Source organism: Perca fluviatilis, chromosome 7, assembly GCF_010015445.1.
Source record: "Perca fluviatilis chromosome 7, GENO_Pfluv_1.0, whole genome shotgun sequence".
Classification (NCBI taxonomy): Eukaryota; Metazoa; Chordata; class Actinopteri; order Perciformes; family Percidae; genus Perca; species Perca fluviatilis.
In genome coordinates, this window is record NC_053118.1 from 2,677,373 (window position 1) to 2,692,879 (window position 15,507).

The following is a 15,507-nucleotide window of genomic DNA, read 5'->3' on the forward strand; positions in this document are numbered from 1 at the left end:
TTATAGAGAATGTATTTCTAAATAGAAAACATTAAACTTCATAATGTTTTATATTCATAACACAATTGTTTTATTGTACAAATTAGCTACAAGTATCATTGTACAGAAGTTACCTCATGTAAGTCACTCATGTCAGTCATTTTTAAATTTTACAGCAAAACTTGCTCTTTGGGGGAAAAAAATGACCTTCAAGCCGTGTTCATATTAATCAAACGAAGTGGGCCCAATGCGAAAGTCCCCTAATAAGCATTATATTCCATTATAATTTATATTTTGAATTGTGTTTTTAGTGTTTAGTGAGAGTTTAGTGTCTTCCTTGAGATAAATAAAGATGTTTTCACCATAAATTGATGCATACAAATGTGTCAGAATGAAGGAAATTAACCCCAGTTCCTTCCCCAGACACCGAGAGCTGGCTCAGATGATGTGTGTGTGTGTGTGTGTGTGTGTGTGTGTGTGTGTGTGTGTGTGTGTGTGTGTGTGTGTGTGTGTGTGTGTGCGTGTATAGTGAAATATGGATGGAGCTTGTAGGTAATGGAAAACACTCGGAGCCCTTGTGGCCGTGTCAGGAGTGGTGAACGATTTCCTAGCAGCATGTTACTCACCCAGAGGTACTGGAGTGACTCACCACAGTTAGGGGGGCTGAAAACACTGTACTGATGGTGAAGATAGAGTCAGCCTGGGCTGAAAGGCTGCATAAATAATGCTTAAAAGTTAAAAGATCCCAAAATATATTTTTTTAGCTGTTAAAATCAATCTGACATTGTTGTTTTTCAATGACATCGTAATATTGAGTGGTCTATATGGATGACGTTCCACTTCCGGGATTGCTCCGGTGATGTCCCTCATTTCAGCCTGATATCCCAAACCATCCACTTCCTTTGTGTTGGCATTTTTAACGCTGGTGGATTTCTGAGGACTATGGTTAACTGCTCCTCAGATCTCTGCAGGGTAAATCCAATCCAATGAGAGACTAAACATTGAGCTTAGCTGTTAAAATATGTATTTAAATATAAATATATACTTGTTACATGTGCCTCTGATGTGTCTTGTTTTTTCTCTCTCTCTCTCTCTCTCTCTCTGTCTGTCCCTCGTTCTGCCCTCCTCCCTCTGCCTGTTGCACACCTGAGCGTAATCAGTGCTCAGGTAGAGTGTGTGTGTGTGTGGGGGGAGGTGATAAGAAGGCAGAGAGTGAATGGACAGAGGTACATGGAGAGCACACCAGCAGCACACTACCTTTTCTCCTCCACAAGGAGGTTTGTGTTTCCCAACCTCCATATACACTTAGGTGCTGGAGTTTTGTTATTTTAGTTTCTTTTGTTCAGATTACCGGTAGTTAAGTTATTCGTCTCTTTTGTTTGTTCTAGGATTAGTTTACCCTTTTTTAAGTAGGTTGGTCCAGCGTCTTCCCATCTTTTGTTCTTTTTGGCCGGGGTCTCCAGTCCCTTTTGGTTTCTCTTTGTGTGGTACTTTTGGGAATATTTTTGCATTATTTAATAAAGCTTGTTGGTTAATTGTTAACCTTGTGTCTGGCATCCTTGTTTATAGGTTGCATCCTCCAATCCCTTTTGAGCCTTGGTTTGATTCTTTAAATGGAGGCTGTAACAATACTGTACATATAAATGTATATATTCGAGTCAGCAAATAAGTACTTTTCAAGTACATCAAATTTGGGAAAAGTCACTATTCTCTAAAATCAGCTAAAAGTTACATAACAAGACTTCTCCATTAAATTCGCTGGAGACTGAAACAAGGTTGCAGCAGGTGGAATCATAGTTTCTAACTGGTTTCTAAAGACCTAGCTGTAACTAGGGGCGGCTGTGGCTAAGTGGTAGAGACGTCGCCTGCCAATCGGAAGGTTGGTGGTTCGATCCCTGCAGTTCCATGCCGAAGTGTCCTTGGGCAAGACACTGAACCCTGACTTGCTCCCGATGCTGTGAATGGTGAGTGGTTCCTGTACTATGTTAAAGCGCTTTGAGTAGTCGTTAAGACTAGAAAAGCGCTATATAAAAACAGTCCATTTACATTTAACTAGTCCAACACTCCATACTCTGTACACGTAGGAGTCCCCTACCAGTACAGGTGTTCCTCGACCATTTTGGTGACCGCTCTGGACACGGCTCTTTCCTGCGGCGTGAGGTTATTGTTGAGGTTGACACCCAGCTTCTCTTCCAGGAAGTCTACGATGAACTCTGACCCTGAAGCCTGCTCGTGGTTGTACTCGATCCAGGGCATCTTCCCCTGCGGCGACAGCTTCCCATCAAAGTAGTTCTGCAGAGGGAAACACCTTCATTTGAGAACTAGTAGAATTCTACATACAGTTTCTAGGCAAACGGAGCATGTTTTTGTAGACTGACAGGACAATTTGTTATGCAATGTTTTCCTGTTACTGACTTTTACAATGGTGTATTGCAGTGGTTCCCAACCTGTGATTTGGGATCCTTTTAAAGGTCACGCCAATGATTTTAAACTGAGTCCAATTTACTGATCATGAGGAATACTACTCAACCCATGACAACAGTTGTGTTATACCTTCTCTGACTCTGGAGGTTCAGAGTTTAAAAGACAGGAAGGCTCTAATGTTAGATGCTATTGAGTTGTGTTATGGGAATTTTAGGATCCATTGTTTATGGAGCTTAACCCATACGCAGAACTTAAAGTTAAGAAAGCTTGGTCTTTGCTGCACAGATATTTAAACCAAAGTCATCCAACTTTGTGAAAGAGCAATACACAATCACTGGAATCCTTTTGACAAGATAGTAAAGCAACAGAAAACAATTTTGCTACACAGAATTATGTGTTTATTTGTTGTAATTTTGCTTACTCTAGTGGATTACTCAATCATTTCTGTTCAGGCCACTAAAAAGTATTCAGATAAATCCGTTTGAGAAGTAAAACCCAATGCAACCAGTGATGAAAGATCACAAGTAGAAATGGCTTCTTTCCAGGCAGTCGAAAGCCAAATAGTTTAGGGACAAATAGTCAACGAACATATTACGAATTATTAAGTTGGGCTATGAATTAGCCCAACTGTCATTAAGAGCATGACGACATCTTCATGGGATATGCATTTTGGTAAAACACCAAACACAGAAATGTGTATTACATTTCTGGAAGCCACAGCAGTTTTGCTTTGTATAAACATTGGAAGAACTGGGTAAGCATGAGCAGTCAAGGCTGAGGAGGCGACATTACAGACTACCAGCTACAGAAACACAAGCTTCAAGAACAGAAAGAATACACTGAATGCTATATGACTGGCTGGTGATCTCTGGGAAGTGTGGTGCAGAAACACCACAGTAAGGAGCACATCAGACTCCTCTCCTGTACCTCTGTGTGTAGTCTATATTCCACCAGTCTTCCCTTTTTTTTCAGCCGGACGTCCGTTACCTTCCTCTGTCTTTGTGTTGGCGTTCTAACCTCCGGTGGATTTGTGAGGACTATGGTTAACTGCTCCTCAGATCTCTGCAGGGTAAATCCAGACAGCTAGCTAGACTATCTGTCCAATCGGAGTTTTCTGTTGCACGACTAAAACTACTTTTGAACGTACACATCCATCCATCCATCCATGGATGGATGGATGGATGGATGGATGGACCATCATTGAGTCTGGAGCCCAAGACGATTGTGATTGGTTTAAAGAAATGCCAATAAACCAGAGCACGTTTTTCTCCTATCCTGGAATGCTGTGTGGACTAGCCAGAGCCTCCTCCGCAGCGCCGTGGAGGAAGGTCTGGCAATGCGAGAGTACTCCGTGTGTAATAAACTCTGAGACGGTGTGCAGAGTATCACCTGGTAGGGCAGGTCCACCATGCGCAGGTATGTCTCGATTTTGAGGCAGAAGGGTGAGAGGCTGGGCACGCCGTTCTTTGGCCTGGAGAACTGATGCAGGATGATGGCGTCTTTAGAGTCCAACTCCTGCTCCTTCCTACACAGATGAAGAAAACATTATCTTTAGTACATAAACAGTGTTGCTTGGACTGATCTATTTAAGTCAAATGTTCCCAGCTCAGATTGAAAAAATTGACAACTTTATTTTATCTGCTGTCCCCAAACCCACCTTAAATAAAACGACCTTACTGTGAAAATATTTTTTTCTTTTGAGGAATTATTTGATTGACAATAAGCAGAAGGCAAAAGCACTTAAAGTGCTCATATTCTGTTCATTTTCAGGTTCATAATTGTATTTAGAGGTTATATCAGAATAGGTTTACATGGTTTAATTTTCAGAAAACACCATATTTTTGTTGTACTGCACATTGCTGCAGCTCCTCTTTTCACCCTGTGTGTTGAGCTCTCTGTTTTAGCTACAGAGAGAAACATCTCACTTCTGTTCCATCTTTGTTGGCAGTCGCACATGCTCAGTAGCTAGGTAAGGACTACTAGCCAGTCAGAAGCAGAAATGTGGGCGTGTCCTGACAGTACCTAGGTAAGGACTACTAGCCAGTCAGAAGCAGAGTATGAGGGAGTGCCCTGACAGTACCCAGGTAAGGACTACTAGCCAGTCAGAAGCAGAGTATGAGGGCGTGCCCTGACAGTACCTAGGTAAAGACTACTAGCCAGTCAGAAGCAGAGTATGAGGGCATGCCCTGACAGTACCTAGGTAAGGACTACTAGCCAGTCAGAAGCAGAGTATGAGGGCATGCCCTGACAGTACCTAGGTAAGGACTACTAGCCAGTCAGAAGCAGAGTATGAGGGCGTGCCCTGACAGTACCTAGGTAAGGACTACTAGCCAGTCAGAAGCAGAGTATGAGGGCGTGCCCTGACAGTACCTAGATAAGGACTACTAGCCAGTCAGAAGCAGAGTATGAGGGCGTGCCATGCTAGCAGCTAGGCGAGCATTATAACGTGTGTTCCAAAGTGACCACGTTTGTCTCTGAAGTAAAGGCTGGACTACAATAGAGCTGTTTGGAGCAGTTTGTGAACAGTGTTTTCTGTTGGAGATGGTAAGTCCCTTTGGGGGGGACTTTGGGCTTTTTCATTTTGGAAGCCTATTACATTCACAAAAAAGATATATAACGCAATAAAGGAAAGGGGAAACGCCAAAAAGCATAATATGAGCACTTTAACTCCCAAGCTTGTTCAATGCTATAATGGATTTCCCCACTCTGTTTAAGATACAGCAGCAAACAGCTGATTCTTCAGGGAGGAATATAAGCTTTGATATCCTTAACCCTGTTGATGATGTGTAGGAACAATAGTAAAGAGAGAACTGATACAAACTTAAAGGACAGCAATGGTAAAAATGTGATAAAAATAATGTGATAAAAATAATAACAATTGTCACAAGTCTGGCTGAGAACAACTGGTGTTACTACCCGTTTGCTAGGGCAGATAAATACCAAACAGAACTCAGCGGCTAGCAGGACTTGCTGTTCGGTATCAGGCTCTAACAAACCTTCCTGGGAGGAAAGGGTCACGCACCTGGAGTTTATTATAGTATGGTGATACTGCAGTAAGTCCCGGTGTCCCTGAGCTCTGCTTTTTTAAACACTCTCAACCACCCACCAACACACATTTTTTTATTTTTAGAGACTGCGTGGCTTCACTTCATTAACTTCCAAACAATAGTTTTGTGCAGACCTACATTTTGTTGTCCTGGTGGAACTCCATGAAGACATATCCGTTCTGTTAATCTGCAATGCTCAGTCAAATACAGGTTTTATGATTTCAGTCAATATTGCAACTTCCCTCATTGTGTTGTGTAAATGATGTTTACTTCTTTATGTTTATGTAACCAATATGTCCCCAGGTATTAACCAAAGGTCTTGTATTAACGAGAACTGTTTGTAGGGCATTTTAAAATGAGAAAAGCTTTCTTAGACATAGTGGTCGACTGGATTTTTTCAATGGCCGATATTTAGACAGCAGGGCGGCCGATATATATTGACTAATGACCATTTCATGTTGTTTTTTTGCACCTGATGAATTACAACAATAATAATAACAAATGAAACACAAACTCGCTGAATGAACATTTACTTGTCTGCATTACCTCTGTTTGGTTGTAGGCTATAACTTCCAGCATAGGTTTGAAAACGCAACGGAAAAGCGACGTTTTCCAAATGTTCTGTTGCCGTGTGGACGGCACCTAGAATTCTTCACAGTTACACTTGCTTACCGTCCCACCACCATCCCAAATGACAAACTCATGATTGTTTTACTCATGGGGAGAAGAAATGGGAGCTGGGGACCAGTAGAAGGGAAATATTGACCTGGTGAGTGCAGGCATCGGCCGATGCTGATTATCTCAAAATGGCATTACAGTTTTTTCCGATTGCTAAACGACAGTGGGCACAACTGGAGTCACGTGCAAAACTCTAACTACAGTCTGCACTACCAACAGTCACCTGAGCTAAACAGTTCACGTCACCTGCAAAACTCATTCACAGCAACACAACTCTTAGCACACGTCTCAAAACAGGCTCAGTGCAGCCAGACACTATGAACAGTCCTCAGTGAGATAACACACACTGTCACTCAGAACACACTGAGGGTAAAAACACTAGCATCAAACACCAATACAGAAATTACTAACTTTTTCATCTTTACAGTTTGAACAATTTCAGTGACTTGACACTATTCAACAGTTTATTTAAGGAAAAAATATAGATTGTATAGCCTACCAATTTTTACATAAGGTAAACAAGAAGGAATGAAAATCAGCAGTTTTCTTCAATAAAGTATTTTGTCTCTAGTAATTCATGGAATTACTGGGGAAAAAAACTAAAGGTACATACTTAACAGTACCCATGAATATTGTGACTAATCCTGCCTCTCTCCAGCATCATGTGGCAAGTTCTCTTCATCACATTGGATATCTGCATCATCTCTAAATAGAAATGAATGTGGTGTTTCTATTGCTTTCACCTCCATTACTTTCTGAAAAACAGTAAGAACGCAGTTTTACTATAGTAAAGATAAAGTGTTTTTCACTTTTTTTTATAGCTGTGTATATAACCTCAGACATCTTACCTGGACATGTTGGTATATTTGCTCTTTTACCCGTTTCTCTCAAACAGTACAGTGTATAATTGTTTCATTCTTATTTGGTGTTTGTATACAAAAAAGACTTTCTGAGCTTTCTCTGTATAAATACCATATATGTTCACTAACTAGTCTAAAACTAGACACCTGCTTAGGCTTTCAGCTAAAATTGCAATCAGCAGTGTTTGATAGGCACCAGACTGGAATCTATTCTGTTTTGAATGTGTGGTTAACAGTGTTGACAGCAGTGTGTTAGCATTTGAACAAAGTGCTGTAAATCTACAGTGTTGTGCACATTGTGGTTAAAGTCATGGGATAAGTGTGTAGAGTTTTGAAAACTGTGTTCAAGCAATGAAAAACGAACTAGAGTTTGGTCCACATGAACTGCTGCTGTGCAGACTGTAGTTAGAGTTTTGCACATGTGACTCCAGTTGTGCCCACTGTCGTTTAGCAATCGAAAAAAACTGTAATCGGCTGACCGACCGGTCTATCACTATTTAGAATCCGAATTGAGTATATGTGGAAAATACTGTTGATACTGATCTTCTGTATCTCTATAATCACTGAGCTGGATGGTATTAAGAGCATCCTTTAGAATATAAATTATTGACTGAATGAGTCATCACACTGCTCCAGTTATTTTTTTTTTTAGATCAATTTTTTATTATTTTTTCATTTTAAACATTCAGAACAGACAAACACACTTGAACACACACCTTAGTCACGCTCCTGTAATTCCTGTGATGCTGAGGTCATTAGGACTGATACCTGTGCTGCTGCGTTTCTCCATAGGTCTATAGTCGATGACTTGGCTTTGTTAATCCTTGCTGTACAGAGCTCAAGCACAACTATGTCCAGAAAATACACCAACCACTGTTTAATACAAAGCGAGTGGGGGGGAGCCAGCGTTGAGCTATAATTTTCTTGTTGCGGTTGATCCGGCTAGCCAGCTCTTCCTCTGTCTCCCAAGCAGGTGTAATTTAGAGTCATCATTAAGTAACAAAACAATCGGGTCAGTAGGAATTCGACATCCTGTCACATCAGATATTATTGATGTTTTATTCCAAAACTCCTGCACCTGTTCACACTCCCAGACCATGTGTAGAAAAGTTCCAGTTTGTTCAGGGTGGCAGAAAGTGCAATAAGGAGTAGGAATGGCTTTAGAGACGTATCTCTTCTGAGGAGTCCAATATGTCCTATGGCATATGTTGAAGTGGATCTGCTGGTGATTTGGGTTCTTAGAACAGTGGGAAATGTTGACCCAAACTGTCTCCCAATTAATTACATTCCCCTCCGGGCTCAGCTCTCACTCCCATTTCTTTACTATTGGGAGTCCTTCTACGGATACCTGCATCAGTTAAGCATAAATCCTGGACACTAATCCTCTCACAGGAGAATCAACAAGCCATTTAATGATTGGGGGGGTCTCGAGACTGTTTCCCCATGGTACTCCATAACATTTTAGGGCTGATCTTAAGCCAAGATAAAGGAAGAAGGATGTCCTAGGGACCTCAAAGCTAGCTCTAAAGTCTTCAAAACTCAACATACCTTCCACATTGTATAACTGGTCTACAGTATAAGTACCTCTATCACTCCACTGGTTACAAACTGCTCCAGTTCTAAGGACACTTTCTCATGTCTCATGTCTGAACACAAACAAGTGATGTTCTTTTCTCTGTCGAATTTTCCCTGGACTGCTGTGGATCTGTCTCCCTGAAACCTATCTGCACGTATGTTAAGAGTTGTCAGTGTATTCCTGTATTATTATCAAATCTAAAATGACATTATCTTGTTTGAAATACAAAAAAAAGTTTTAATTATTTGAAATGATGATAATGAATAATTTTATTTTGGTTAACATACATGAAAGAAACAATTATTCACCACAATTTGCCACCGTAGGTAACCGAAAAGGGAATAGGCTGAAGCCAAGGCTTATTTTTGCTTATTTTTCCTATCCTATAATCCCTTAGCCTGGTCCTACCAGACTCTGGTACACTAGTCTGGTCCTACCAGACTCTGGTCCATTAGCCTGGTCCTACCAGACTCCGGTCCATTTCATTTGTACAGAGAGTCTGGCCACTCTCCATAGACAAGTGTTAACTTCTTAGAAGGCGGGTACTCTGTTGAAGTTTAAAACTATTGGATCTGCCCAGAGCCACTCTGGATCTGCCAGAACCAATCACTAACGTTTGGTCGTGACGTCGGCTTAGCATCGCTAGCGTTAGCCTTAGCATCGCTAGTGTTAGCCTTAGCCACGATGTCATCGTTCTCAGCCACTTCCTCTGTTCGCTGATTGGACCGGTAAAGATTGGCCAGAGAAAACCCAAGAATATACCGTGAACCCAGACAACGTACTGAAGGAAAATGAAAATTGAGCGGAAGTACATAGGAGGGCGGAGTCAGGCTAATAATCCCCATAGAATCCCCCAGAAATCAGTTGAAACAACAACACTGATCTTGAATGTGTCTTTCCATATCCTTTTTGACGTATTTACCATTTCTTTGTCAGAATTACCATCAAGGGGGACCTATAGTAGGACATATACAAAACAAACAAACAAAAAGAAATTCAAATAACGATGTTTTCCTGATCACAACATGAAAACTTTATGCATTTATTACCATTTCCATGACATTTAAACATGACCTGCCAAAGCTTTGTATGCCACTTAAGCAGCAAACAGAGAAAACCACCTTTAATCTAAAATGTCAAAGCTATGGCTCCCTGTGTCTCACCATAAGTTATTTATGCCGCAAACAGGAAGGGGTAAAAGGAGACTTTACAAACTGGCCTTAGCATCATTTTGCAGGCCAACAGACAGAGCCTGCCCGGTCTGTTTATCTTATCACTGGCCAAAGTTCTTCAAGTCTGAATAATTTAATAAACCTGTACTCCATACTCCACTTTTTACATTATTTCATGAATACTACAATTACTTGCCAGTTTAATAATAAAACTACTTGCCTTTTTAATATATATAGCTAAAAATGATGCTTTCTAATACAGTTTTTGTTAAAACTGTTGCGTATATTTTGTCCACCCTCAGGGATTTAAATGGCTTGGAAAAAAAACACTACAATCCTCTCAGAATAACACAATACGATTCAACAACACCCAAAACTACAGCCTCTAAAATGACCATAAAGGTAAATCACCACTTCTCTAAAACACTTCTTTGGGTTGTAACATGATTAGGTAAGCTCTAATACCATGTTGACCTGTGTAAAAGGCCTCCATTTAAAGATGAAAATGAGAGTAAATCCATCAAAGCACAAATTGACTTCCCCTTTAACCCTACTGTTATGAAGCTCAGTGTTTACTCTTTTAGTTAAACTAACCAGATTTTGCCACAATCTCTGTGAGCTATCGTGTTGTTGCATCAAACTTGTTGTCAGTTGTCATTTCAGGCCAAATCGATGCAAAGAAGTAAGAATAATGTGTGTTGGTCTACTGTGGAAAAGAAACGGTTTGCGTTTGTGCCTTTCCGAATTGTGGCAACAGAATGAGAAAATACAAATACCTAAACTTAGGTGATAGTACCAACTTTGAATTTAAACGGTTTCTTCACAATGTCTGAGTTGAAAATGCATCTTGTTGTCACGTAAGGGCCCTGTTCATGTTGCACAGAAATTTTTATTGCATTTAGTGTCTGTTAAGAGGCACAAAGGTACTCTTTAGAACATGCCCCCACAACTGGCATTTTAGCTAACTGGGAGCTTTGACCATTAGCTGCAGCAGCTCCAGTTTGCTAGCACAGATTTTGGTCGTTTTTTTTCCTATCGGCAGTACTCGGTGACATCAAGCGATCAAGATTCAGGTAACAATCGGCCGGATTTCTCCTTTAATTGCCCAATCTGGATAGTATCAGCATGTACATCTATGTCTGAATAGTATTCCAATGTATGTTTATTTTTTGGCATATCACATGACCTCTGACCATGTGATGACAACAGATAAGGGTTATGGGTCACTGCGATCAAACACACCTGAGGAAGGCCAAATTGTGGGCCGAAACGTTGTGTGCCTTATTTTGCACTATTAAAGTATTTTTTCGGCACATTAAGCTTTAGACTTTACCTTCTTTGAACACTTTGGTAGACGTAGCTTGTGGTGCTGTTGAATTAGCCTACTGTCAGGTGTTTCAACTATTTTGTCGAACCGATGAATATCAATGAGGGTAGGCTGAATAATAGAAATGCCTCTATGTATAATGCAATACGGTTCAACAGCAGCCCAAACTGCCAGCCTCAAAAATAGTCACCTGTCTAAAACAGTGATTTACTGCAGGACTGTTGTATTAGACTGCATTAGTTTTAGCCATGTGTACCTAATAAACTGGCAACTTAGTGTGCAGTGTATTTATACAGTATGCACAATCTATGAACTGTAGAAGTGGGATTGTCGTGTCTCTGTCCACTGTCCTGTGGTGCTGAAACCGATCTAGGTCTTGAAAGTCGCTGTCCACATTCACATGGGGCTGAAACCATTCCAACTTTCATCGTCCACTTTGCCTCATCTGTTCTAGGCATCCTATCATTTTAATGCGTCTGTCAGTTTAAATGTGGTGCTGAAATCTCCTTGAAGAGCCATTAAGGGTCTCTCATGGAGGAGACACGCAGCTGCCGCCAGTGCCAACAACACATCAAATGGCATGCACAGATGATGCCGGCAGCCTCAGCAGCATGCACGTGATTTAGCAGCGTTTCTGCAAGAAATACAAGGTTACCCAGATTATCACGGGGGAGGGAGGGGAGCGAAAGCACACTACCAGGCCACTGTTACAGGATGTACTTACTCCCCGGCACTGGCCAAAAATAATCCCCTCATTGACAGGCACGCATTCCCTGCACTAACAATAGTCCTGAGATAATCACTTTTCCATTGCGGGTATTAATCATATCTCGCTCATCCGCCATCATTACAAGGTAAAGGCCTAGCTGTAAATGTGTTTTCTTTAAATATTACAAAGCGACAGATGTGTATCTCACGGCAGAGTACATTAAAGGTCGCTCTGACTCCGCAGCGCCCGAGGAGCGCTCCGTTTCTACACGCTCAGGTGCCGACGGAGCTGGCACAAGAGAGAAAACGTGACTCGTTTTTTATTTATTTATTTCCTTCTCTCCATCTAGTGTTGTGTCCTTGGAAAGAGGAACACAGGGTGCTGAAACCTCAGCAACCACCGGGAGATCTGCACAGAGATGATATCAAACGAAAGGACTCCCATGTCCATTCGTGGTTTTATCCCGGGCCATTCCGATGACACGGATCAGTCACTGTCAGCAGCTGGGATTAACAATTAGACCCGCAGCTCTGACGGCTAAATAATAAAAGAAGTGATGAGGCATGCTGTGTGGTTCCTACCTGATGGCGAGCAGTTCATGCAGTAGGTAGGCTGCAGCAGCCAGCAGGGCCCCCCCGGTGATGTACAGAGTCTTCTTCCACCAGGAGTCCGATCCCAGAGCCGACATAATGCCCCCGTAGTCCTGTAAAGGGAAGGCGATGATATAGCCATACAAAGACTGCTGCTGCTCGGAGCCGCACAGCCCGAGGGGCAGGCTGTGATTCCGCCCGAGTTCAACCACGCACGGCCGGGAAGAGGCGAAGCCAGCAGCCCAGTACATCCTCTCTCCCTCGGTTACAGCCGCCCCGCTCCCTTCCTGCTGTAGTCCCCGTTAGGCTTCATCTAAACAGCCGGCGGGTTGTCTACGGCATGGCGGCGGTGTGGCTAACGTTTCTCCAGAAAATCAGAAGGTGTAAACATCTCGGCTCGCCCTCCCCAGCTGGATGATGCTCTGCACCCCTCAGTCGTTCCCTTTGCAGGTTTTACAGAGCGCTGTCAAGCTAAGCAGAAATTAAACAGCTAGACTTCCGCTCACACATTTCAAAAGAAAATGTCACCGTTGGGGCTGGACGGGTTGTATGGTTTTTGATGAATTGTAGGCTTATACGACGTTCTGTCAACAACACTAATAGTATTGACATTTCACACTGCTTCAATGACATTTTTTGTAAATAATAAAAAAAAAAAAAACGGATTTTAAATCTATTGCTGAAAAACTGCTATAGCACAGGCTGCATGGTCTTTCACTGGAACTGTCGGGACTCCCACTCATCCGGCATATATAGCCCTTTCTTTCAATAGCTGAACATACAGTGGTGTTATATAAATTATTAAATATGACTGCAACTAACTATTCAGTCATTTGTTAATTATTTTCCAGATTCATCGTTTTGTCTGACCAGCAGTCCTAACCCTAAAAATATTCAGTTTAGTATCATATGAGAAAAAGAAGGAAAAAAAAAGAGCATCCTCATTTAGAAAAAGCTAGAACCAGAAAATCTTTAGCAGTTTGGCTTGGAAAATAACTCACGATTATTTGATTATTAAAATAGTTGCTGATTTATTTCCGGTTGATGAACTGAGTGACTAATTGTTTCAGCTCGGAATGTTAATAATGTTCAAACTGGTTGTTGGCTTGAGCTGAGAAATGCTGTTTAAACAACCTTGTTCAGTGCTATATTAGTTTGCTTTTTCCAAAATACGTTAAATCATATGCATTCTACATTTTATAGCCTATCAACTTATTACATTGCTCCATCTTTCTGTATATCTTTCACACAACTTTGGTTAAATACCCTTGGTCTCTACAAACATAATGGTATATTTAAACATAAAAGCTTATTATTGACCATAGAAATAGTAGTTTGATGGGAATGAACGAAAGAGAAGCTCTGATCAAAGTTCTGGAAAGAGGTAGTTAGTGGACCTCGAGTTGGAATTTCCCCCCATCTAAATACATCACTAGTAATAACCAATCAATCAAGGGGCTTGCTGTTTGAACAAAAATGTTTAATATCATACTTTTATTTTCACGGTGAACTCGGTCAATATCCGGTGTTATTGTGCCAAACTCTGCTACCTTGACGCAGCTGGCCTTTTGTCTGCTCCAGTGGAGGAGTCACCCCGCCCTGCCGCCTGCATCCCAGTGAAACCAATGGCTCACCATGACACTCGGTTTATTGGCGGATAACACTAAACGACAAGTCCTTTTGATATCATGCAAGAAATGAAAGCGTGTACTGGAGAGATACCTGCTGGAGATAGTAGTTTATTTGTTTACCTTCCCCCCAAAACTTACTATACACATAGGTTCAAAGCATCCATTCGTAAAGTAGGCCTATATTGTAACGGCCGGCAGGACGCCTTATAGGACTACTTCTCATGGGAAATGTTCTGGACTGTTCCTGTCCTAGTTGAAGTGGGTTTCATTGATGGTCTGTAATATGTTGGGTGTGCTTATGTCATGCGTTTTAGTGTTATGTGGTTCATTTAGTGTTCATGTTTAAATCTACATTTATGGGTGTTACTATGACCGAGACCCGGGGGCTGATGGTCTCTTGTCAGTGAGTGCGTGTTCAATGTCATCTTAGAAATCGTTAATTCTGACTGCTGAGAGTACTTCCACGTAGCTCGCCAGTATTTGAATGTAATTCGAATAGCCTACTGCATGCTCAATTACAAACTATAGCAACCTTCAAAGCCTTCTAGTAATAAACTAATAATATTCGTTAAACGCAGGACACAGATCACCTAGCTAGAGTTAATAATTCTGAATATAATAATAATGAACAAAAATGTGAAATAACACATGATAATATAGGCAGAATGAAAAGTCTACTCACTCTGGAACAACTTCGGAAGTGTAAGAAGACATTCATCTTGACGGATAAATCCCCCGGCTGTTCTTTGAATCGGTTTGTGGAGCATGCCGAAAGGTAGATGTGGACAACTTCAAGAAAAGACTAAGAAAGTCCTAGCTTACAGCACTATCGGTGGCACACTGATGCCAGTAAATCAAATCAAATCCTCCGGTCAACCGGTAACACTCGGTCCTGGTCGATAACAGCTGGTGTGTTTAAAAAGAACAGGATGAAGTGACGATGTGGATTTGATCTATGTGATTTAGGTGATTGTACTTTAAAGTCCTCACTGCAGCCATGGCTACAGCCAGTTAGGTGCGCTCTCCCGCGGCTTTAGGGAGCGCGCATTAGAGCAGGAGGGATTTGTTATTGTAGACAGCTGAACCACTGTGGGAAAAAATCCACTGCAGACACTACTGTGTGGCAGTTCTAAAGGTTTTCCCATTTAATTTTTTATTATTATATATTATTATAATTTTAGACAATCAACACAGTGGTTATTATTGTCAACCTTATACACATTTGATAACTTCTAAAATGTGAAATAACAGAAGTATCTGAAAATTATCATCAACCCACAAAGTGTGTTTTGTTAGCTTCTGCATCAGAGAAAAACATCTTTGCAAGCACTTACGGCCTGGTTATTGGTCTCTCTAAGAACATCATGCAAGCAAGCATAACTAATTCTCCGCCACAGGCTTGATTTGTATTATATAATCCTTCCACATGAGTCCCATTATAATCTTAAGAGGATGGGACTGTCCCATCCCCGTGTGTGGACACGTCTTGGAAAGGCGCTAGCATCTAAAGATGT

At 41.4% G+C, this 15,507-nt stretch overlaps 1 protein-coding gene across 3 annotated transcripts in view; it reads right to left on the reverse strand.

Moving 5' to 3' along the window:
• The window catches only part of faxcb (failed axon connections homolog, metaxin like GST domain containing b), a 30,967-nt gene extending 15,477 nt beyond the window's left edge, over window positions 1–15,490 (reverse strand). The window contains exons 1-4 of one of the 3 annotated variants that reach the window (XM_039805963.1): window positions 14,676–15,490; window positions 12,354–12,475; window positions 3,793–3,928; window positions 2,075–2,271 (exon numbers count right to left, since the gene is read on the reverse strand). In XM_039805963.1, the coding sequence (XP_039661897.1) occupies window positions 2,075–2,271; window positions 3,793–3,928; window positions 12,354–12,475; window positions 14,676–14,711 (491 nt within the window). In that variant the 5' untranslated portion in view covers window positions 14,712–15,490. Of the gene's footprint in view, window positions 1–2,074; window positions 2,272–3,792; window positions 3,929–12,353; window positions 12,834–14,675 lie in introns of those variants that run through there. The other 2 variants (XM_039805961.1, XM_039805962.1) reach the window with 2 other exon arrangements.
• Window positions 15,491–15,507: the final 17 nt, after the last annotated feature.